The following is a 26,454-nucleotide window of genomic DNA, read 5'->3' on the forward strand; positions in this document are numbered from 1 at the left end:
TTTGTAGATCTAGAAAAGGCATATGACACAATACCATGGAAAAGATGTTAGCAATCCTGAGCAATTATGGGATCAGGGGTATGTTATTACAGCTGATCAAATGCAATTTATGTTGACAATCGGGCCGCCGTAAGGACTGATGGTAGAGTAAGGTCTTGGTTCAACGTAGTTACAGAGATGAGACAAAGCTGAACACTTTCACTCTTACTGTCCGTAGTATGCATGGATAATTTACTGAAATGTGTAAAAAGGCAGGGAGTTGGCTCGAAATTTGGTAAGCAGTTTGGCCACTGCCTATGACTTGGTCTTTAAAAAAATTATAATTCTGCAAGATAGAAATCAGCTTTCAGATGGAATGATCTTTACATCGGCTTGTTTTCAGACTGGCTTTGATGAATGAGGGTGAAAAATGAGTGGACTAAGGATATCTCATCTGTAAGTGAGAAGTAATAGAAATTTACGAACTGTATTAAGAATGACTGCTCGTACAAATGGGTCGAAATAATAGCAAGAGGGAACTCAGAATGAGAAGATACAGGCTGTTAGGAAAGATCAATGTAAGTATCTAGGCGTTAATATAAGGAAAGATCTTCACTGGGGTAATCACATACACTGACTGACAGAGCAAATGCAACACCAAGAAGGAGTGGTCAGAACTTTATGCCAATTGCAGGGTAGACTGACGTCACTGAGGTATGCTCATGGTGTGAAATGCGCCGCTGTGCTGCGCACGTAGCGAACGATAAATGGGACACGGCGTTGGTGAATGGCCCACTTCGTACCGTGATTTCTCAGCCGACAGTCATTGTAGAACGTGTTGTCGTGTGCCACAGGACACGTGTATAGCTAAGAATGCCAGGCCGCCGTCAACGGAGGCATTTCCAGCAGACAGACAACTTTACGAGGGGTATGGTGATCGGGCTGAGAAGGGCAGGTTGGTCGCTTTGTCAAATCGCAGCCGATACCCATAGGGATGTGTCCACGGTGCAGCGCCTGTGGCGAAGATGGTTGACGCAGGGACATGTGGTACGTGCGAGGGGTCCAGGCGCAGCCCGAGTGACGTCAGCACGCGAGGATCGGCGCATCCGCCGCCAAGCGGTGGCAGCCCCGCACGCCACGTCAACCGCCATTCTTCAGCATGTGCAAGACACCCTGGCTGTTACAATATCGACCAGAACAATTTCCCGTCCATTGGTTGAAGGAGGCCTGCACTCCCGGCGTCCGCTCAGAAGACTACCATTGACTCCACAGCATAGACGTGCACGCCTGGCATGGTGCCGGGCTAGAGCGACTTGGATGAGGGAATGGCGGAACGTCGTGTTCTCCGACGAGTCACGCTTCTGTTCTGTCAGTGATAGTCACCGCAGACGAGTGTGGCGTCGGCGTGGAGAAAGGTCAAATCCAGCAGTAACTGTGGAGCGCCCTACCGCTAGACAACGCGGCATCATGGTTTGGGGCGCTATTGCGTATGATTCCACGTCACCTCATGCCCACCGCTACGTGCAGCATGTGCTGCGGCCGGTGGCACTCCCGTACCTTCAGGGGCTGCCCAATGCTCTGTTTCAGCAGGATAATGCCCGCCCACACACTGCTCGCATCTCCCAACAGGCTCTACGAGGTGTACAGATGCTTCCGTGGCCAGCGTGCTCTCCGGATCTCTCACCAATCGAACACGTGTGGGATCTCATTGGACGCCGTTTGCAAACTCTGCCCCAGCCTCGTACGGACGACCAACTGTGGAAAATGGTTGACAGAGAATGGAGAACCATCCCTCAGGACACCATCCGCACTCTTATTGACTCTGTACCTCGACGTGTTTCTGCGTGCATCGCCGCTCACGGTGGTCCTACATCCTACTGAGTCGATGCCGTGCGCATTGTGTAACCTGCATATCGGTTTGAAATAAACATCAATTATTCGTCCGTGCCGTCTCTGTTTTTTCCCCAACTTTCATTCCTTTCGAACCACTCCTTCTTGGTGTTGCATTTGCTCTGTCAGTCAGTGTAAATGGGATTGTAAATAAAGGGTACCGATCTCTGCACATGGTTATGAGGGTGTTTAGGGGTTGTAGTAAGGATGTAAAGGAGAGTGCATATAAGTCTCTGGTAAGACCCCAACTAGAGTATGGTTCCAGTGTATGGGACCCTCACCAGGATTTCCTGATTCAAGAACTGGAAAAAATCCAAAGAAAAGCAGCTCGATTTGTTCTGGGTGATTTCCGACAAAAGAGTAGCGTTAAAAAAATGTTGCAAAGTTTGGGCTGGGAAGAATTGGGAGAAAGAAGACGAGCTGCTCGACTAAGTGGTATGTTCCGAGCTGTCAGCGGAGAGATGGCGTGGAATGACATTAGTAGATGAATAAGTTTGAATGGCGTTTTTAAAAGTAGGAAAGAACACAATATGAAGATAAAGTTGGAATTCAAGAGGACAAACTGGGGCAAATATTCATTTATAGGAAGGGGAGTTGGGGATTGGAATAACTTACCAAGGGAGATGTTCAATAAATTTCCAATTTCTTTGAAATCATTTCGGAAAAGGCTAGGAAAGCAACAGGTAGGGAATCTGCCACCTGGGCGACTGCCCTAAATGCAGATCAGTATTGATTGATTGAATTTTAAGAAAGATGGAACGGTCTAACTCTGCATATAGGCCTAATCCACCTTTGGTGGTGGGATCATGTGAGGCAAATGAAGGAAAATCATGGATTCAGCCACGAAAGGTAGAGAAACAAAGGGAGACCAAAGCGACAAAGGATCCTGTTTTTAATTATTTAAAGATAAGAGGAATGGAACTAAACGAGACCATGGAGGTATTTACAAATAAAGGATTGCATAACTCATAGATGCTTCCAAACTGAATGCTGAAAGGCCTAAAATAGTCTACAATGTATGTATGTATGTATGTATGTATGTATGTATAATGAAAGACAAAATTACAGTACCTGACAGAAAACTGTCGACATTCCATCCAAGACCTCAAGAACATCAGATTCAGCAACTGCATATGTAACATCTGCATACACACTATGACGAAGATATAAGGACACTATTAGTAGAGCAGTGGGAAGAACAGCAATGAGGAGGCAAAAAACTATTACCCGCCGAGCTCCATGCATTTCTCCAGGTTCTGAAAAATACGAGGGTAGTCATGATCAAAATGTCCTCATACAAAACGGTGACAGTTAAATTATTACTAAACACATCATTAAACAAACATCACTCGAGGTATCAGCACCTCCAAAATGAATGTAAATATATTTTATCACAAAACAGAATCAAATGGTTTCTACTTACACCTAACCTAACTATATACTAACATCGATAGGAATAAACAGTGAATTCGAAACAATACGCACCTTTTGATTGAAATTTCGTCTAAAATGTGCAGTTCTTCACAGAACAGTTTAGTGCTCATTATATTTGAACGATAACCACTAATCAGTTCACCACCCATTTAAACTGGTATGTTTGGGGGGTAACAGTTGGTATCCTCCCACTCATGCTCATAATCGTCTCTATATCAAAGAAATGCAACTTCTTGATTTGCAAAGATGTTCATAACAACTGATTGCAGTCCATATAAATTTTACGAGATAATTAATTTCTTAATAGTGATCTTTAGAAACACAAATAACTGAAAGGCTGTATTCTGTATTGTGCACGTTCCTACAGTTCCAAGCTCACATCATACATGGGTAGAGCCGCAAAGAGAATACGTATATAAAGCCGTAACTGAGCAGCTGAGATCGAAGGAAAACATGACATCACACATCGAGTGAACACACATTTCTTGATTGGGTGACAGAAGCTTTTGCACAGTCAAGGCCGGTGCGACTTTGACCAATGAAGCAAATTCTCTTCCTGCCGCTGAAATTTAAATCTCCTTATTGATTTACATTGTAAACTAGAAGGACTTAGCTACTTACGACTTATAAAATGATATTTACGGGTTGGAAATCTGATAGCGTAAATAACACAAGATTTCGAATTCCAGTACAAACTTGGAGAATACAGCTTGTTATAATTGACATAACTGTTATAAATCTCCTAATTTGATGTGACATGTAAGAAGAATTCAAGGCAGACCTCTAAATTAATAACTCTCTCTATGAATCAGCAGTCGTGTGTTGGCGCATGCAGGCAGCCTAGACACCGTAGTGGTGGTGGTGGTTTTTAATGTTATTTTTTTACAGTTTGCTTTACGTCGCACCGACACAGGTAGGTTTTATGGCGACGATGGGATAGGAAAGGGGTAGGAGTGCGAATGAAGCGGCCGTGGTCTTAATTAAGGTAGGCCTACAGCACCAGCATTTGCCTGGTATGAAAATGGGAAACCACGCAACATCATCTTCAGGACTGCCGACAGTGAGATTCGAACCCGCTATCTCCCGAATGCAAGCTCACAGGTGCGCGACGCTAACCACACGGTCAACTCACTCGGTGATTATTGTTTTAAGAGGTACCTAGTACAACTGGACAACCATTCTTTCTTAACACTAGTCAGAAATGGAAATGGAAGGGGTCCGATCATTTGAAAAATGAAGGTATCGGCAAAAGAAAAGAAAGGACCACGAAAGGCACCGTCCGGGCTGGCAGAGGAGAAGAGTTGAGCAAAGGAGACCAGACAAGGAGCCTGACACAAATAAGCAATGCCAGACTTAGTAGTTGAGAGAACAGCCCAGATAGCGTTAAATCCAAATGCCTCCACCTGACGCCATACGATTATTATTTTTTTAAATAATGAGGATGTTAGAAAAAGAGGAATGTGAGCAAGGGCATACCCAGCGGAGAGGGAAAGCTGCCCCCCCCCCCCTAGAAGCTATAATAAAATAATAATAATAATCTTTCCATTTCTGTTCATGTCTATTTTACCGTTTATGTATTCAATTTTATCAGAGAAATTGTATATTTTGTATAAACTACAATCCTAACATACCTTATGGTAAATAGGATTCACAGCACTTTGGAGATTAAATAATAATAATAATAATAATAATAATAATAATAATAATAATAATAATAATAATAATAATAATAATAATAATAATAATAATAATAATAATAATACATTTCTTTCAAAAAGGATAACTTTTAATTTTTACTGTTACAGTTTCACGGATTTTTACTCCATTGTAACGTTTTTTTTACAAAATAGTACATAAATAAAAGTATTTTTTCTCGGAAGTGGCTCAGATGATTTTATCACACTAACATTTCATCATAAGTGACACTGTATGAAAATAATATTTTACAAAACTTGACATTTATTGAAATTTGTTCCATCAAACCAATAACACGCCAACTGATCATTTTATCAGATTTATATACCAAAGCAAACGTTTCAACAGTTCTAAACTGACAAGTTATCGAATGTATGTATATTACATTCAGGGTTGTATTTTATATAAATCAGATTTTGTATTTAAATTGGATATTTTAAGTTGTATAAATGACCAATTCTAGTGTACCTACGTTTTTCAGGGACTATAGCTCTTAAAAGAAAAAGGGGACATGACAATAGCAGTGGGAACGAGGATAACAATGACGAAATTAGATCGCCATATTAGTCTATAACTGATATCCGGCAACAGTCAAATTCTTTAGCTTCTGCGGAAATAGCTGCACATTCGGTCGAGCCTCCTACGTCAACATCTGAATAAGTGTCTGCCTCTGTAGTCAGTCCCAAAACTGAACAGAATGATGGCTGCCACGAAAATGACTTGGACGATATGTAAGACGAACTTTCCAGCTAACGGTTTAAAAGAGGAAGGAGTTGTTAAAAAGTCAGCGGGCTCCACCTAAGAATTACAATTTTGCAATTGATGCAAGCCATTTGCGAAGAAAATTTAACTATGCCTGGTTAGATCAATACGAACCATGGCTAGTTTACTCCAAGCGACTGAAGGGTGCTCTCTGCAAGCACTGTGTTTCATTCCATCCTGCCATTGGCAGGATCATTCATAAATAAGCCATTCACAAAGTTCAAGAATATGCGCGAAGTGTGCCGGAATCATGTCGCCACCACTATTCACAAAACTGTAATAGCCGCTGCGAAGGCTTTCCTCGAATCAGTCAATCACTACTGATGTGCATTTAAGGCAGTCGCCCAGGTGGCAGATTCCCTATCTTTGTTTCCCTAGCCTTTTCTTAAATGATTGCAAAGAAATTGGAAATTTATTGAAGGATGTGCGATAGGTGTGGGGACCGCGGTGATAGGTGTGCTAGGCTTCGGTCCGTCAGATCGCCATGCCTATAACTATCAAACATGCGTTCCTCATCGTATATACTTTTTCACCTCAAGACCTCATACTCATAGATAACAGAGTGCTGGTATTTCACTCCTGTTTATTTCTACATCCTTGGTAGTTTTCTTTTTATTGGTAGATCTGCTAAAATGAAAAGCAATTTTTCAGGTTTAGTGTTCTCGTTTGTTGGCTGGAAAAGTCAGCGGGCTCCACCTAAGAATTACAATTTTGCAATTGATGCAAGCCATTTGCGAAGAAAATTTAACTATGCCGGGTTAGATCAATACGAACCATGGCTAGTTTACTCCAAGTGACTGAAGGATGCTCTCTGCTAGCACTGTGTTTTATTCCATCCTGCCTATCGGCTATCGGTGAAGCTCAAACCTCAAATGAGAACGATGGAAATCTACAGCACATTACAATGTAAGCATCTGACACATAGTTCCATTTACATACGGTAACTTGAAAGCAATGAGAAAAAGAACGTCGTACGTATTTCTGAGAGCAAGGCATCGGAGATGTGCCTGTAGATGTTCAAGAGCAAACTTTTCAACAAAACATAATATTCCCTGTGTATTTTTCTGTGGCACGCATGATATGCCTTTTATAGGAAAAGAAATGGACGAAGGAGTTTTCTTTGATCTGCTGAACTTACGAGTTGACTCTGGCGACAAAATATTGAAGGGATACCTAGAGAAGAATCGTCTGAATAACATGTACACGTCACCAAAATAAATAATAATACAAAATAAAATGAATTGATAGATTTGTGTGGCGAAATTACACTGAAGAAAATGGAAATTGCAACACCCAGAAGGAGTGCTGCTATATTGCTGCAATTGAACATGTAGGACGAGTGTTCAGTTGTGATTGGATGATTACACTTTCAGGTCCCTCTGATCGTAAGTTTGGACAACAATCAATACAGGATGTGCCCACCACGAGCTGTAATACATTGATGAATTCGTCGAGGCATGGAGTCAATAATGCCGTGGATCGCTTCCTGAGGAATTGTGCTTGCTGCACTGCACGGGTCAGTTGTTCCATAGTTGTGGGTGGCTGAGGACGGTTGGCCAGTTGTCGACCCATCATGTCCCACACATGCTCAATAGGACTGAGGTCCGGAGATCTGGCGGGCCATTCTAAGGTTGTGATGACGTGGAGAGCTTCTCTGGATATGCGTGCAGTATGAAGCAATGTTCGCCATCATAGGGACAACACGGGATTGAGTACTCTATCAACGTACTGTCGAGCAGTCATAGTGCCCTCAACAAGCACTAATTGTGATTTCACATTAAAGCCAATAGCTCCCCAGACCATAATGCTTGGTGTTGGCCCTGTGTGCCTCTCGACAATAAGATCAGGGCGGCTCCTCTTCCTGGTACGTCGGCGCACACGATTCCGGCGTTCACTGCGGACAAGACAGAAGCGCGATTCATCACTAAAGACGACCTAATGCCATTCGTCGACCCACGTCGATCTTTCTCGACACCAGGCCAGCCTTACACGTCGCTGTTGTGGGGTCCCTTCTGCAGGGACACGGGCTCGTAAGCCAGCTGCACGCAGGCGATTTCCAACTGTTTGTTGTGTAACTTGAGGTGCCACAGCTGCTCGAATTTGCGCTGCTGTTGCATGGCGTTCCATTCGGGCCATCCGAATGATGTGGCGATCCTCTCTCACAGTTGTCTATCGCGCTGGGCCTGTGCCAGGTCTACGAGTGTGGGTACCTTCATTTGACCACTGCTGTCATACACGTTGTACCGTAGGTGTCTGTCGGTCAACACGTGCAGCGACAGTCCTTAGCGATAATCCAGGCTCACACAGCCCAATTATCCGAGCCCTCTCAAACGGCGACAAATGTTGATAGCGTGCTCTTCTCTGTCGTCGAGACTTGTTTGACGGGGAACACTTCACTGCACAGACTGCAAGTCAACTACGCTACACCAGAGTCCGTATACTAGAGATAATTCCTCCGCGACCAATCATGTGGGGAGACCTGTAGCAACAATCCAATGGGTCTGAAAGTTTGATCGTTTACATACCTACATGGCATCGTTCCATATCTTGAAAATCAACACAAATGACCAATGCCTTCATGGTGTTGCAAGAAACAGCTTACGCAATTGATGAAACAGCCGACGTATCTGGGAATAAACAACCATTTATCGGCTTACGTTTCTGCGCTGAAAACAGTGGCGTATACTGAGGGCTACCAAGGCTATCGGTGAAGCTCAAACCTCAAATGAGAACGATGGAAATCTACAGCACATTACAATGTAAGCATCTGACACATAGTTCCATTTACGTACGGCAACTTGAAAGCAATGAGAAAAAGAACGTCAAACGTATTTTTGAGAGCAAAGCATCGGGGACTGATCTTGCAGCCCGTCTCTCTCCCCTCGGTCCATCTCGCGCGGCTCGCCAATGGATGTGCGATAGGTGTGGGGATTGCGGTGATAGGTGTGCTAGGCTTCGGTCCGTCAGATCGCCATGACTACAGCTATCAAACATGCATTCCTCATCGTACATACGTTTTCACCTCATACTCATAGATAACAGAGTGCTGGTATTTCATTCCCGTTTACTTCTACATCCTTGTAGGAAGACACTGTAAGGCTGCTGTTACAGGAGTCATATACAGTAGTTTTCTTTTTATTGGTAGATCTGCTAAAATGAAAAGCAATCTTTCAGGTTTAGTGTCCTCTATTGTTGGTTGGAATCCAACCCGTGAACATGGATCGGACATCACACCAGATCTCCCGAGGAAGTTAAGGGCACCCGGAAGGGGTGAAATCGAAAAAAAATCATTTTTTATTTTTTTGCAGTTTTATATACCTGTGACTTTCTTCTTTCGAATGCTTTTTGTTTCAGACCTCTGCGGCGTTTGAAAGGGCGTTAATTTTTATATTACCTGGAGTGCTCCAGATGTCGGGCGTGACATGTCCTCGAACTGATGTGACATAACATTACTTTCCATTTGTAAGTGGTGACAAAGACTCTGTTGAAGGTGTTCATGTTTCAGAGCGTGGTCATTTTCTGGGGGAGGATATCCCTGCTGCAGGAAAGTGCAACTTTCAATTGTTGGCCAACCTGGACGGCAGAATGATTGAGAACATAACTGCATGTGTTTATTGTTCGTTTTGGCGGCTTCTTTTACAACAGTATTCAGCTACTTTTTTTTTCGTTTGGTTTTATACATTGAACAAGATGCGTAGACATAGTAATAGGATTTTCAAGGTGTGTAAGAATGTGGGAAAGAGGAAAATCACTGTTGTTATTCCGAATGATACAAGTGAGTGTGCAAATGTGTGTTCCCCAATTGACTACAAAAAAGATGCAGAATGAACAACCACAGCATGGTTTGTTACCAAAAGGGGAGGACACGTGGTGCAAATACCATAAAAATGAAGGAAACTGCGACCACGACCACAAGCACAGTCTCCCATATGCAGTCGCGGAACCCATAAGGCCAGTCTTCAGAGACTTAACCTATGAAAAACTCCTCCGGAAATGCCTTCTCGGTAAAACCCAAAACCCTAACGAATGCTTAAATCATTTGATCTGGACTCGGGTACCCAAGAGAGAAATTGTGAGTATAAAAACACTCCACTTTGGTGTTTATGATGCCGTGGCAATATACAATGGGGACAATATCTCGAAGAGCGAAGTTCTATAAAGACTTCGTATGCCGGTACCTCTAGAGCACAACACTGAAACGAATGTCAATTATAGATAAAGGAAAAGGAAAGCAGATGCAGCAGAAAGGGATGTGGTGAAGCTTGGAAGACAGAAGAAAGGAAGTGTAAATAGAAGATGACAAGATGAGATGGAAGAGAACCCAGATGATCCTCTGTACGAATGTGGAATGCATAAGGAACTTTGAGGCTCGTTTCCTGAAATGTAGTTTTTTGTGTATCTAAGGAACATTTATTCGGATACGACTGAACGCACATTAACCAAACTTGCAGGTAGTATGTAACTAATCATTCTACGTATTTTAACACGAGATTTTTAAAATCAAAGGTACAATTTCTGAATTATGGAACAAAATGTCTCCTTTTAGAACCTAAAATTTTGATGTTCACTTAAAAATGTATATTTTCAACAAAAAAAACAGAAGATATTAAAAAATTATGTTGTCTATCTACGTGCAATGGTCTAATAAATATGTATACAAAAAAGGAGTCTTCAGAGACTTAACCTAAGAAAAACTCCTCCGGAAATGCCTTCTCGGTAAAACCCAAAACCCTTTAAGGCAGAAACAGGTTCCAAGAAGGACATTCCAGGAATAATTAATGAACAGGGTGAGTGTGTATGTGAGGATCTTCAAAAGGCAGAAGTATTCAGTCAGCAGTATGTAAAGATTGTTGGTTACAAGAATAATGTCGAGATAGAGGAGGAGACTAAGGCCAAAGAAGTAATAAAATTTACATATGATAACAATGACATTTACAGTAAGATACAAAAGTAGAAAACTAGAAAAGCGGCTGGAATTGATCAGATTTCCGGGGATATACTAAAGACAATGGGTTGGAATATAGTACCATATCTGAAGTACTTATTTGATTATTGTTTGATCGAAGGAGCTATACCAGATGAATGGAAAGTTGCTATAGTAGCCCCTGTGTATAAAGGAAAGGGTGATAGACATAAAGCTGAAAATTACAGACCAGTAAGTTTGACATTCATTGTATGTATGATTTGGGAAGGCATTCTTTCTGATTATATTAGACATGTTTGTGAAATTAATAACTGGTTCGATAGAAGGCAGTTCGGTTTTAGGAAAGGTTATTCCACTGAAGCTCATCTTGTAGGATTCCAGCAAGATATAGCAGATATCTTGGATTCAGGAGGTCAAATGGACGGTATCGCGAATGACCTGTCTAAAGCATTTGATAGGGTGGATCATGGGAGACTACTAGCAAAAATGAGTGCTATTGGACTAGACAAAAGAGTGACTGAATGGGTTACTATATTTCTAGAAAATAGATCTCAGAGAGTTAGAGTAGGTGAAGCTTTGTCTGACCCTGTAATAGTTGAGAGGGGAGTTCCTCAGGGCAGTGTTATCGGACCTTTATTTTTTCTTATATATATAAATGATATGAGTAAAGGAGTGGAATCGGAGGTAAGGCTTTTTGCGGATGATGTTATTCTCTATAGAGTGATAAATAAGTTACAAGATTGTGAGCAACTGCAACGTGACCTCGAAAATGTTGTGAGATGGACAGCAGGCAATGGTATGTTGATAAACGGGGCTAAAAGTCAGGTTGTGAGTTTCACAAATAGGAAAAGTCCTCTCAGTTTTAATTACTGCGTCGATGGGGTGAAAGTTCCTTTTGGGGATCATTGTAAGTATACAGGTGTTAATATAAGGAAAGATCTTCACTGGGGTTATCACATAAATGGGATTGTAAATAAAGGGTACCGATCTCTGCACATGGTTATGAGGGTGTTTAGGGGTTGTAGTAAGGATGTAAAGGAGAGTACATATAAGTCTCTGGTAAGACCCGAACTAGAGTATGGTTCCAGTGTATTGGACCCTCACCAGGATTACCTGATTCAAGAACTGGAAAAAATCCAAAGAAAAGCAGCTCGATTTGTTCTGGGTGATTTCCGACAAAAGAGTAGCGTTACAAAAATGTTGCAATGTTTGGGTTGGGAAGAATTGAGAGAAAGAAGAAGAGCTGCTCGACTAAGTGGTATGTTCCGAGCTGTCAGCGGAGAGATGGCGTGGAATGACATTAGTAGACGAATAGGTTTGAATGGCGTTTATAAAAGTAGGAAAGATCACAATATGAAGATAAAGTTGGAATTCAAGAGGACAAACTGGCGCAAATATTCATTTATAGGAAGGGGAGTTAAGGATTGGAATAACTTACCAAGGAGATGTTCAATAAATTTCCAATTTCTTTGAAATCATTTAGGAAAAGGCTAGGAAAGCAACAGATAGGGAATCTGCCACTTGGGCGACTGCCCTAAATGCAGATCAGTATTGATTGATTGATTGAAAGAATTTCCTTGGATCATAACTTTATGAGAAAATGTTCCTTAAAAACGCCCATTTTAACATGGCAGACATAGCCCCTTCCGGGTGCCCTTAATAAGCCAGTGAACGATATGTACGATCGCTGGTAATACTGTAAAATTCAAAAAACTGTATTAATAATAATAATAATAATAATAATAATAATAATAATAATAATAATAACAATAATAATAATCCAAGCCACGGGAATTAAGAGTACGAGGGGCCTGATTCTGAGAATTGAACCGGGGCCATCCGACCTAAGGCAATCATTCTATCCATTTAGCCACAAAGCCGGACTTTAAATTTGCTTGAGGACTTTAATCTTTTAAACCTTAGGCTACCATCTCCACTGATCAGGTGTTGAGTATTAACAATAGCAGAAGCCAGGACAGTAGCTTGTGAAACAGGACTGACAACACAGCAGGCTTCTTCGTTGGCTGTTGGCCGCAGCTGAAAAAGCTCAAGGCTTGACGTTCAATAAACCAACCATCGAAAAGGGGTAACATAAGTCTAGTGGTAGCCCACGTCTTGATCCCAGCATACGCCACTGGATGAAAACCTAAGGAACAGCCGAAAAGAATTCACAGATTTTGTGGAACTGAAATGCCCAAGATGCCCCATCGATCGCAGAGGCAATTGACAAATATTCGGTTAGCCATAATTTTCCACGGCTGCACTACAATGGCAGGCAATGAGGGTGGCGTACAACCGATTTTTAGGGTACAATACTCTCGAGCATTATTTTTCCATTGCTCAAACCACAAAATAAATCTTGTGGTCAACGATACAAATAATGTACCGGAAATTAAAAACACTACTGTATTGCTAATATAAAGGATATCATTAACTTCTTCAAGGAATAGACTGCTCGTAGGATTCTGGGTCCCAATCTTTCGCAAATGTGTCAGACTAGATGGTCTGAGAAATACGAAAGCATTCGAATATTCGCACAAACGTTCCCCTAGATTGTCAACGCACTGGAGGAACTATCGATCAAAGGAAACTACGCCACAAGAAAATCAGTGCACCAGCTGCATTCAGCGGTTACCAAATCGTCGTTCACCGTTGCCCTAACTACCACTGTACAAGTGCAAAATACTCGGCAATATTGGAAACAGTAGTGAATGCCCTGCAAGCAGAGAGCATTGATTTGGTCATCGTGGGAGAGCACATTACTGGAATCATTGACGTACTAAGAAAAAAGACTTTGAAGCATAAGACATCGTCATGGAATCGGAAATACAAATTTCTGTTCCACGGCTTGCTCAAAAGCAGACACACCGGAGCAACCCCCATCGGTTGTGATAAGACTACTACAGGCGTTCACTAATTATGCCATATCTTGATTTGCTTAGAACATCGTTAAATATTCGATTTTCTCAAGAACATACCCCATCCTTTGCCTTGACAAAACTACATCCTCTATACATGCTCAAAATGAGTATCAGCGACTTAAAACAAAATGCAGGATCTGTTATAAAGTTTTATAAATTGGATGATGTCACCGCAGAGCACGCAGAACCTATGACACAATTTGTAGAAGAAAAGGAATTTATCTGAGAACAAGTTTAACGAATTTTTAAGTTATTGACCTTTTAAAGGAAAGTGATGTTTTCCTTCCGGTCATGAGGGGGGCTCTCTCGATTTTGAGCACAATCCCAGTCAGTACGTCTAATAGCGGTGACTGGGAATTAGAACGGGGGACGGGAGGCGGAAATACCGTGATTCTACAGGACATAGTGGGGCGGGGGGGCGGAAGTAGACAGCAAAACTTTTTTAAAAAAATGCTCTTTAAATGCTCTCTGAGCAAATTTCAACAGAGAAGTAAGGTTGACAGTATACCAACTTAATTGTGGTGATAATAGTTTTTTGAAATTTTGATTCAATACTATACAATACAACTTTCACCATAAGAACAATTATTACATTACAAATAAATAGTAATACGGCATTATCATCAGTAAAAAGCCATTCAGTTTTTTACAACACAGTAAGAAAGTAACAATACTAGATAGAACTACACAGACACACCGATTGAGTGAGACTGCCAGACTCACGAATGCGCACGGCCAGCGGGTGAATCATACCTCAATGTTTAAGAAGCCTTTCTCGGGGACAGTCGAGATTTTCTTCTGATGACGCAGAGCACAGTTCTCTGCGAAACGTAAAGAATTTCACCTTATTTTCTTGACACGGCATAAGCCCAAAAGCCTATACAGTATCATGTCTATCATACCTCGTTGTCCATGACTTTGGCAAAAATATACCCCTGTTTCCCTTTCTCACAGCATATGCTAAAAGTACGATTACTATCTGATCGCACAAACTTACGCGAAGTCTCGAGCTTGGAGGGGAAGTAGAGGAAGGAAGGTAGTTGAGGTGTAACTACTGCTGCTGAGCTATTTGGAGCGAAATAAAGTCTTATCAGCCTAACATAGTCTACAGTAGTGAAAGGACATTCGATTCATTTTACTGAATCGATTCATTTGATTCCGTTCACGTTACTGAATCGATACAGTGATCCGATTCACGGCTCATTGGTCACCGCTCCTACTGCATCTGTGTAGTATGTGCTGGTAAGACAGCAACAACAGCATTCAGTGCTCGCAGCTGCCATTTGGTCTTCATACTATGAACTCCTTTCTTAGAAAAAATGCTAGTTACTCTAATTCCGGCGACGCAGGGTGGGAAAGGTTAGGATTAGGAAGGTAGCAGCCTTGGCCTGAATTAAGGTACAGTCCCAGTATTTCCTGGAGTGAAAATGGGGAAACTACGGAAACCCATCTTAACGGCTGCCGACGGTGGGATTTGAACCCAGCATCCCCCGAATGCAAGCGCATAGCCACGCGATATTAACCGCACGACAACTCGCTCAGTCATTTTTGAAAATATGTATTTTTCTATCAGCTGAGGAATTTTTTAATCGTCATATTTTGTATAGGCTACCCGAGATGTACAGTAGCCCGCTGGTTTTCTGATTCAACATACTGTTATTGCGTCTGTCCACATATGATTGAAGTCTTGTGCAACGATGTGACATATGAACTGAGAGAATACTGAGCCGTTCTTCCCAATATAAAACAGGTACTTTTGAAAGGTCATGAGCATGACTCTTAGTCATAGCGCAGGCTAGAATCGAGTTTAATTGTCAAATGTCAACTAAGTTATAATACTAAGATTCATTAAACTAATAAATAGTATAACCTAATAGCCTACCTACTTACTAGCTACTTCAGAATTATGTTGTGACTACCTTTTTAACACTGCAAATATATCCATCTATTATTTAAACCTCCCTGTAAGAAGAGGACAGTGAATGCAAATGGGTAGGCTATTAATGAATACCGTATTGAATTTTCACGACCGCATTGTAATCGAAACAGACTTTCAACGTATTAGGTCGTGTTACGCACTGTAGAGTGCGTTTAAGTCGTCCGTTGTGGGACATGTCAATGAATATTGAATTTACACGACCGCATTGTAATCGAAACAGACTTTCAACGTATTAGGTCGTGTTACGTACATGTAGTACGTGTTGAAGAGATGTTAAGTACACTGGTGTCCGGCTGGCCATTTTTGTTCTGTACTTAACATCTCTTCAACACGTACTACATGCACGTAACACGACCTAATACGTTGAAAGTCTGTTTCGATTACAATGCGGTCGTGAAAATTCAATATTCATTGACATGCCCCACAACGGGCGACTTAAACGCACTCTACAGTGCGCTAGCAGCAGTGCCAGACCTGTAGCTCAGATCCTTTCAAACAGAACAAAGATGGCCTAGGCCACCATAGCTCAATTGGTAGAGCAACCGACGCGAAATCTGGAGGTTGTGGGTTCGGATCCCACTGGTGTCCGGCTGGCCATTTTTGTTCTGTACTTGACATCTCTTCAACACGAACTACATGTACGTAACACGACCTAATACGTTGAAAGTCTGTTTCAAATGGGTATTATTTTCAAATGAGCTGAGCTCGAGAGTACATTATAGCATACGATTCTTTCAGTGTAGCATGGCTCACTGTATGTCTCGCTGCAGTGAGCCGATAAGGAGCCGTGCGTATCTTGTGTCTCACTGAGCCGTGCTCGTTCACGATTGTTTCGCATGATTCACTGTCTCGCTGCAGCGGAAATTCGGCTCCCCGTCAACGTCCAGTGAGTGCGCCACTCAGCACTGTCCGCTGGGAGTAAGCTGAATCGTGTGCCGTGAGCTCGCCGTTCCTGTGAATCGATTCACTCGGACACTTCAATGAATCGATACACTGCTTCGAATCATGCATTCAGTAGCCAACACTAGTCTACAGGTGCCGATGTGAGCATTCCTCCTCTCACTCACGCTGCAACACATGGACGCGCAATTAAGGTTTTGTGCCATTGGTAGAGGCATGATTTTTTGCAATAATTTATGTTCGATTTCGCGAAAAGGAAACAATTTTGCACGTTATTTCGCGAAATAGGACTTGACCCATCGCTTGAATTTTGCTGTAATAATTTTCTAAAATTATTCATAAAAACGTTTCATTCATACGATTTTTGAGTTATGTGAAAAAATAGATAGTGAAGTGATATTGATAATAATTCATTATTTCTTATGTAATCTTGTAATTATGTAAAAGTAAAAGCAAAGTCATCTCCGTACAGGCCATGAAGGCCCTGGGAGTAGTGGAAGGTAAAGGCTTCCACTATCCGTAACCTCGGCACTTGATGGGGTAGAGTGGTTAGCTCTACGCCCAGCCGCCTTTGCCCCCAGGAATTAACCTGGTACTCATTTTCGGTGTAGGCTGAGTGAACCTCAGGGCCATATGCACCTCCGGAAGTCCGGAATTTTGCGACTTCCTGACGGTGATTCGAACCCACGTCCTTCCGAGCGCCCCCCTGTGGGTGGGGGCGGTAGAATAACACCGAGGGTATCCCCTGCCTGTCGTAAGATGCGACTAAAAGGGGCCCCAGGGGCTCTGAACTTCGGGGCGTGGGTTGGCAACCACGGGGCCCTTAGCTGAGTCCTGGCATTGCTTCCACTTACTTGTGCCTGGCTCCTCACTTTCACCTATCCTATCCAACCTCCCTTGGTCAACTCTTGTTCTTTTCCGACCCCGACGCTATTAGGTTTGCGAGGGCTAGGGAGTCTTTCATTTTCACGCCCTTCGTGGCCCTTGTCTTCCTTTGGCCGATACCTTCATTTTTCGAAGTGTCGAATCCCTTCCATTTTTCCCTCTGATTAGTGTTATATAGAGGATGGTTACCTAGTTGTACTTCCTCTTAAAACAATAATCACCACCACCACCACTCCTTCCGGGCGAACCGAGTACGCCTTTACCGCTTCGGCCAGGCAGCCCTTATTTATACAATTAGGCCTATAATATAGCCCTAATCAAGATAACGTGACAAATTATCCTTTCACCCTATATAGCCATACCATTAAGGGATTTCGTAGAATATTAAAACTTACAAGTATTTCTATCGAACGGAGAAATTCTTATTCTGTCTACCATTTCTCTTCGCACAAGCATTATTGGAACACAATTTCAAGCTCGTTATTTGCCATGAATTTCGCTGCAGTTTCGCATTTATCGCTGTAATTTGCAAAAACAAAATCACTATTTTTATAACCAGAATCATATAATTCGTTAAGATATCTCAGAATCTCTTCAAATTACTTTTTGTCACGTCGTCGCCGTCGTGATCTGTTTACCCTCCAGGGTCGGTTTTTCCCTCGGACTCAGCGAGGGATACCACCACTACCGCCTCAAGGGCAGTGTCCTGGAGCTTCAGACTCTGGGTCGGGGGATACAACTGGGGAAGATGACCAGTAAGTGATATTCGGTTAAGGGGAGATAAAGAGGAAGAGATAGGAGATTATAAAGTGTACTTGACGGTGTTAGAAAGGGAAGGGCAGAGTATGGGGTAGGGCTGATTATCAGGAATATAATTGCACGCAACATAGTTTCTGTTAGGCACGTAAATGAGCGAATGATGTAGGTGGATTTGGCAGTTGGAGGAATTAGGACGAGAATTGTCTCAGTGAATTCACCATGTGAGGGTGCAGATGAGGATGAAGTCGACAAGTTTTATGAAGCATTGAGTGACATAGTAGTCAGGGTCAACAGCAAGGAAAGGATAGTGCTAATAGGCGATTTCAATGCGAGTTGGAAATAGAACTCAAGGATACGAAAGGGTGAATGGTAAATGTGGGGAAGATATGGAAGCTAATGGGAATGAGAAGCGTTTGCTGGATTTCTGTGCTAGTATGGGTTTAGCAGTTACGAATACATTCTTCAAGTATAAGGCTATTCACCGCTACAAATGGGAGGCTAGGGGTACCGGATCCATAATAGACTAACTTATTTCTTATCCGACTTCGAATTCTGGAAGTCTGTTAGGAATGTACGAGTTTTTCGGGGATTTTTCGATGATACAGACCACTATCTGATCTGTAGTGAACTAAGTATCTCTAGGCCTAGGGTAGAGAAAGTGAAATCTGTCTGCAAATGAATAAGGGTAGAAAATCTCCAGGACGAGGAAATTAGACAGAAGTACATGAATATGATTACTGAGAAGTTTCGAACAGTAGACAGTAAGCAGGTTCAGGATATAGCAAGAGAATGGGTAGCATACAGGAATGTTGTAGTAGAAATAACAAGGGAATGTCTAGGAACAACTGTATGCAAAGCGAACATCTTGGTGGAATGATGAAGTAAGAGCAGCTTGTAAACGTAAAAAGAAGCCTTATCAGAAATGGCTCCAAACAAGGACTGATGCAGATAGGGAAGTAATTGAACGTAGATGAAAGAAATGGAGCGAAACAAATAATTGTTGAATCCAAGAAGAAATCGTGGGAAGATTTCGGTAATAACCCGGAAAGGCTAGGTCAAGCGGCAGAAAAACCTTTCCGGACAGTACCGTAATAAATAATCTTAGGTAGGGAAAAAAGAAATTAATAGTGTTTTGGGTAAAACTGGTGAACACATAACAGATCCCATGAATCACTGGACAGGTGGAAGGAATATTTGGAAATTCTTCTCAACGTAAAAGGAAATCTTTCTGGTAACGTAGCGAACAAATGAGCTCACGGGGAGGAGGACAATGTTCTTGATGAAATTACGCTTGAAAATATGGAAAGGATGGTAAATAAACTCCATTGTTATAAGGCAGCAGGAATAGATGAAAATAGACCTGAAATGTTAAAATATTGTGGGAAAGCAGGGATGAAGTGGTTTCATAGAGTAGTAAGATTAGCATGGAGTGTTGGTAAGGTACTTTCAGATTGGACAAAAGCAGTAATTGCACCTATCTACAGCAAGGGAACAGGAAGGATTGCAATAACTATCGAGGTATCTCATTGATTAGTATACCAGGCAAAGTATTCACTGGCATCTTGGAAGGGAGGGTGCGATCAGTGGTTGAGAGGAAGTTGGATGAAAACCGGTGTGGTTTCAGACCACAGAGGGGCTGTCAGGATCAGATTTTCAATATGCGCTAGGTAACTGAATAATGCTACGAGAGGAATAGACAGCTGTGTTTATGTTTCGTAGAATTAAAGGGCACCGAGGAAAAAGATGGTCGCCATACTGGGGGACTATGGAATTAAAGGTAGATTATTAAAATCAATCAAAGACATTTATGTTGACTATTGGGCTTCAGTGAGAATTGATGGTAGAATGAGTTCTTGGTTCAGGGTACTTACATGGGTTAGGCAAGGCTGTAATCTTTCACCTTTGCTGTTCGTAGTTTACATGTATCATCTGCTGATAGGTATACAGTGGCAGAGAGGGATTCAGTTAGGTGGAAATGTAGTAAGCAGTCTGGCCTATGCTGACGACTTGGTCTTAATGGCAGAGTGTGCCGAAAGCCTTCAGTCTAATATCTTGGAACTTGAAAATAGGTGCAATGAGTATGATATGAAAATTAGCCTTTCGAAGACTAAATTGATGTCAGTCAGTAGGTAAGACATTCAACAGAAATGAATGTCAGATTGGTGATACAAAGCTGGAACAGGTCGATAATTTCAAGTATTTAGGTTTTATGTTCTCCCAGGATTAGTGTGACCAGATATTCAGAGACAAAAAGCAGGACCTGATTGATCGTAAATATCATCTACCGGCAGCAGTGAACTTGATCGGCGATTTTTCTCGTTCCTTTTAACCGATACCAAGCGTAAAAAGCATACAACGAATCGTAGCGTACATTATTGCTCATTACAGCATGATAAAACTTAAAAACACTCTGATTTTTAGATGCTATAGAAAAGGAAGTAATGTGTTCCAATAACAAAAATTACCAAATTTTATTAACCTACTAACCTATTATGCTATTACATTTGTTTACGTTACAACACACAGTGTTATATTAACACGTTGCAGTGTGAAATCACTGTGACAGGCTCTCGTACTTTTCATTTGAATGAACTGTCTTCAACAACTTTAAGTTTCCACGCAGTATATCATAAATATCTACGCAGTTATAATCCAACTTGCTCCTAGTGATTACCATGTGTTTTACATTTTCAGGCTATAGTCTGGATTTTTCATTTGTCCAAAGATTGTTCATTAATGAGAATACCCGTTCTGTAGGATCATTTGTAGCAGGCCAGATTAACACAAATTCTACAATATCACCCATATTCCTGAAACCAATATTTCTATCTTCAAAATGAGTGAATATTTCCACCCACTTCAAATGAGTTGGTGTACGAGCCGAATTCCAGTCCTTTACTTTAGTAAACGTGACGTATTCCCTAACATTAACAATCAATCAATCAATACTGATCTGCATTTAGGGCAGTCGCCCAGGTGGCAGATTCCCTATCTGTTGCTTTCCTAGCCTTTTCCTAAATGATTTCAAAGAAATTGGAAATTTATTGAATATCTCCTTGGTAAGTTATTCCAATCCCTAACTCCCCTTCCTATAAATGAATAATTGCCCCAGTTTGTCCTCTTGAATTCCAACTTTATCTTCATATTGTGATCTTTCCTACTTTTATAAACGCCATTCAAACTTATTCGTCTACTAATGTCATTCCACGCCATCTCTCCGCTGACAGCTCGGAACATACCACTTAGTCGAGCAGCTCTTCTTCTTTCTCTCAATTCTTCCCAACCCAAACATTGCAACATTTTTGTAACGCTACTCTTTTGTCGGAAATCACCCAGAACAAATCGAGCTGCTTTTCTTTGGATTTTTTCCAGTTCTTGAATCAGGTAATCCTGGTGAGGGTCCCATACACTGGAACCATACTCTATTTGGGGTCTTACCAGAGACTTATATGCACTCTCCTTTACATCCTTACTACAACCCCTAAACACCCTCATAACGATGTGCAGAGATCTGTACCCTTTATTTACAATCTCATTTATGTGATTACCCCAATGAAGATCTTTCCTTATATTAACACCTAGATACTTACAATGATCCTCAAAAGGAACTTTCACCCCATCAACGCAGTAATTAAAACTGAGAGGACTTTTCCTATTTGTGAAACTCACAACCTGACTTTTAACAGTCTCATCAAAAAGCATTACTGTATATGACATATGTATTTTCCAGTGTACTTAAGTAAAAATCTAATGAATGACCTTTGTACGTCACTCCATTAGAACACAGAATTAAGATCTGCCCGAATTAACGCAGTGAATTCAGAAAAATGAAAAGTCAACAGGTCTAAGTATTCCAAGCAAGTAGAGTAAAATATTTTAACCCTTTTTTAAATGTGAAACATTAACCAAGCCATCGTTTTCAAGATTATTTAGTTTAGTTTGAACAACTGATGGTACAAACACACAGTCTAGCATATTTGAGAGCTTTTTCCTGAGATCCTCAAGTACTTTATAAGCATCCAACATAACATGTTGACCCTCTAATAACTGAATAACACTGTGAAAAATATCTGCTTGAGCATGCACAAAATTCAACCACACCTCAGACACGAGATCATCAAAGAACTGTTTGATTACAGTTGGACACCTGATTTGTGATTCAAAATATGATTTCAGAGCTGGATACAACTTCAGGACTCGTTCGATGGAAGGTAACAAGGAAAGCCACCTTGTTCTACTGAAACCAAGAAATTTGGAATACTCAGTTTCGACGAAATTACAAAACTCAATCAAGGAGGCCTTACGTACAGTGTGAATGTGAAAATATGAGTAGATTTTCTGCACTACACTTTAAACACAAACTGGAAGACAGTCCACAGCAGTTTGTATTGCATTGTTGACAATGTGAGCACTGCAACCAAATACAGTAGAGACAATACGCGACATTCAGCGAGATATCGAGGGACAGCTATTAGAGCTCCCTCTAGCGGATAGACCTGAGAACTACTGATTCTGTCATAAGAGCATGTGTAATTTTGTGTGAAGTTTTTGGTGTTATTTATGCGTTTTCAGTGAGTTGATATAATTAAATAGTAGCTTGTGTCGTTCCTTGATATCTCCTCTCAACATGAGGGGAAAGGTATGTGCTGTGTTTGGCTGCAGTAACTATGAAGCAGAGAAGAATGCGCGGTCTTTCTTTCGCTACCCTCGTGACAAGAAAATGTAAGTAATATTGTGTTTGCATATATATTCTTCCAGTGACAAAGAAATTTTTATAGTACTTCATAATCTTCTGACCTGCTCGACCTATATTTTGATGATGATGATGATGATGATGCTTGGTGTTTTAAGGGGCCTCGACTCATATTTTAACTGCCTTAAATTATAATACGCATATTTTATTGTATAGTGAAGCAGTTAACCTTCAATACCGATGTGTTGTTGTAGATGTGGTCTGTGGGTTTTGAACTGTCACAGAAGTGATTTGGATAAGGTGTACAAGAAAGAAGGGACGTTACGCTTATATAAGAATTATAAGATCTGTTCAGATCATTTCCAGGCCAGCGACTTCAAAAATCCTCGACTATACAGCCAAGGGTATGTTAAATTTTTACTCTAATTGTACGTAAATATTCCTCAAAGCATCATTATCGACAACATTTTCATACTTTTCTTTCTTTTATCCTTCCTCTCAGATTAAAGCCGGGATTTTATAGATTTTCTTTCTGTTAGTAGGCTTCATGTTAAGAGAAAAGTTGTCCAGCTTTTAAATGTTAATTCATTGGATCATGTGAGTAAGGAATGTGCCGATATTTTTATTGACAAGTGTCTTAATGTGATGATACAATGTTTTTAAAAGTGAAAAAGACAAATCGAACCGTAAAATTTCAAGCAGGAATGCCAAAGCAAAAAAAGTAATGCATAAATGAAAGATCAACCCATTTCATAGCAGTCCATTTCACATCTTGAGTATATGTCTCATTTCAGTCTATAAAATAATGCAATGGTTATAGCGTCCGCCATGCCAACTTGCTATGGGCCGAGCTCGTCACCCATCGCCCCATCTCCCTTACGCTCGACCGCGCCAATCGCGAGCAACACTTAAGCGTTAGGCCGGTCCTTCTCTCTTCTATCCGTGGTCACGCCGCATGGGACGATGGAAAATTAATCGACTATTAATCTGGAGTGTTCCATCTCGCGAGGTTCCTGGATCCATCGAGCATCCGGACGATTCTAGAAGTGCCTGCGCAGGTATATAAGAGAGGAACGACCTGCCTGCAGTCAGTGAGAGTTAGACGGAGTGAGTGAGTGAGTGAGTGAGTGGGTGAGTGAGATTGAGTTCGCTGGCGTGAGTTAGGGAAGAGCGCAGTCAGTGATAGCCTGGGCTGAGATGTCAGCCTGATGGAGTATCTGCCTGTTGGAGCCGAGGACTCATTCCTGTTTCCCTGACGTCGTGTGTGTGAGTCCCTTGAGGCTGGCTGCTGGAGAAGAACCTTGGGTGTTCTGGAGCAGCACGAAGAATTTTTGTTTTATTAACAATCCAATCAATACTGATCTGCATTTAGGGCAGTCGCCCAGGTGGCAGAATCGTCCTGGTGGTGTTGCAAACAGCCAAGCTCATGGGAAGGAGGAAAATGATGTTGGTGAAATTATGCTTGAGGAAGTGGAAAGGATGGTAAATAAACTCCATTGTCATAAGGCAGCAGGAATAGAATAAATTAGACCTGAAATGGTGAAGTATAGCGGGAAGGCAGGGATGAAATGGCTTCATAGAGTTGTAAAATTCAATCAATGAATACTGATCTGCATTTAGGGCAGTCGCCCAGGTGGCAGATTCCCTATCTGTTGCTTTCCTAGCCTTTTCCTAAATGATTTCAAAGAAATTGGAAATTTATTGAACGACTCCCTTGGTAAGTTATTCCAATCCCCAACTCCCCTTCCTATAAATGAATATTTGCCCCAGTTTGTCCTCTTGAATTCCAACTTTATCTTCATATTGTGATCTTTCCTACTTTTATAAACGCCATTCAAACCTATTCGTCTACTAATGTCTTTCCACGCCATCTCTCCGCTGACAGCTCGGAACATACCACTTAGTCGAGCAGCTCTTCTTCTTTCTCTCAATTCTTCCCACTGGGTGCCGACGTGTTCAGACTGCGAACGGATTTCGACGGGTTGAGTGAACAGCGGATACTATGCCGACCTGCGAGACTGACGTGTAGGCTGTGGATCGTGACAGCGCTAACGAGTGTGACTGAGTGGCTGAGTGAGTGTAGTGTAAATAATCGAAAACTCTGTGTATGTGTGTCATTGTAGATGGAACATGAGAAACTAAGAGAGAGAGAGAGAGAGAGAGAGTGCGCGAAGCGTGTAAGTGTGTAACCGTGTACTTGTGTAAGTTGTAAGCTCGGCTATCGTCCGTGTGTGTGTAAATCTATTATTGTAGTGCTAAGTTAATACATCTTAGAAATAGGACGCTACCAGGTTCTGTACCCATTTATTTATTTATTTACACAGCCAACACGTTACAACTGGTGTCAGAAGTGGGATGGACAAGTGTGATAAACTAGTGCATAACCTCTTACGTTAAAACTGGTGTCAGAATCGAGTACCTGGTAGCGTATTTTGTAGTCGACAGAAATGTCTACTAGTGAAATGAATTCCGAACAGCTCCAGGTTTTGCTAAGCAAGTTTAGTGAACTTGAAAATAAAATTATATCTGGTTATGGTTAGTGAACTGAGATCTGAGCAGAGATCAGACCCGGACCAATTGAAAACAGACTCAAGTGAACGGAACAGCGAGCAGCTAAAGTCCGAAAACGAAGTGCGCTCTCTCGAAACCGAGGTCGACGATGACGATGTGCGGGATGACAACGAACTGGACAAGAAGGGATCCGAAGAGATGCTCGCGGTTGTGGAGTCCGGAGTTCGAGGCCCAGCGGTAGAAGTGAGTGCCCTGCGTGCAGAAACGATGGCTGTGGTGACGCGAATGAATCCTGCTAGCAGCGACGGCGGCTCCAACATCGTGAAGTTGGAAACCCTACAGGACGACGGGTTTACTTCCAAGAGAACAAGCCCGACCCAGTTCGAGATCGGATCGACATCCAAGAAGAGTGCCGAATACCCGATCGCCGGACTACGTGTACAGAAGATGATAGTTCAACGCAGCCCCCAGCCAAGTTCGACCTACGAGGAGGTTATGGGAGTGCTTGACGAACGCTGCGATGTCTACCAACCGAGAGCCACCTACCGAGTCCAGTCGCAGGAGAGGACTCGGCGCACAGACATAACGCCGCGGATAATCGACGCCGAGATCGAGCGACTAGAGACGTGATTGTGGAAGAGTTATCGCGAGGTGACACCAAGCTCGAGGCGGCTGACGTCTGTGATACACTAGGTGGCGCTGAGATCCGTCCAGGGAGGACGATCGGCAAGAAACAGAACTACGAAGAGGCTCTGACGATGGCCCAATAGACAGTGGCAGTGATTGCAACGGCACGGCTGGAAGGACCCCTACTAGGAGACGGAGCAGCAATGGAAGACGAAACGATGACCAACGAACGAGGATGCCACCTGGCCACGACACTTATTCCGGCACGAAGCTGCGTGCCGGTACGAAAATCAAATTCAGCACCCCGGAAGAAAAGGAAATTCAGCAGGGCTAAATCTGGGGCGAGCAAACCAGCCCGGGCATCGCACCAGAGGACTACGAAGGCGCTCAAGCCCTGAAAGTAGACGCGGGTGTGGACGAAAGGAAAACCACCGAAGATCCGGCTGCCACGCGAGGACTTGCTGATAGTTATCAACGGGGACGAGGACAACGTCGACCGGACTCAGCGGATCCCCCATGGGAAGATGGTGGCCAA

At 42.2% G+C, this 26,454-nt stretch overlaps 1 protein-coding gene across 3 annotated transcripts in view; it reads right to left on the reverse strand.

Moving 5' to 3' along the window:
- Positions 1–26,454, reverse strand: part of LOC136877117 (uncharacterized) — a 120,730-nt gene that overhangs the window by 35,818 nt on the left and 58,458 nt on the right. For 2 of the 3 annotated variants that reach the window (XR_010860715.2, XM_067150934.2), the window contains exon 2: positions 2,941–3,125. Coding sequence is in view for 1 of the 3 variants with exons in the window: in XM_067150934.2 (XP_067007035.2) it covers positions 2,941–3,125 (185 nt within the window). In the remaining 2 variants the exon portion in view is untranslated. Of the gene's footprint in view, positions 1–2,940; positions 3,126–3,354; positions 3,724–26,454 lie in introns of those variants that run through there. The other variant, XR_010860716.2, reaches the window with a different exon arrangement.

The sequence above is a fragment of the Anabrus simplex genome, chromosome 7 (genome assembly GCF_040414725.1).
Source record: "Anabrus simplex isolate iqAnaSimp1 chromosome 7, ASM4041472v1, whole genome shotgun sequence".
Classification (NCBI taxonomy): domain Eukaryota; kingdom Metazoa; phylum Arthropoda; class Insecta; order Orthoptera; family Tettigoniidae; genus Anabrus; species Anabrus simplex.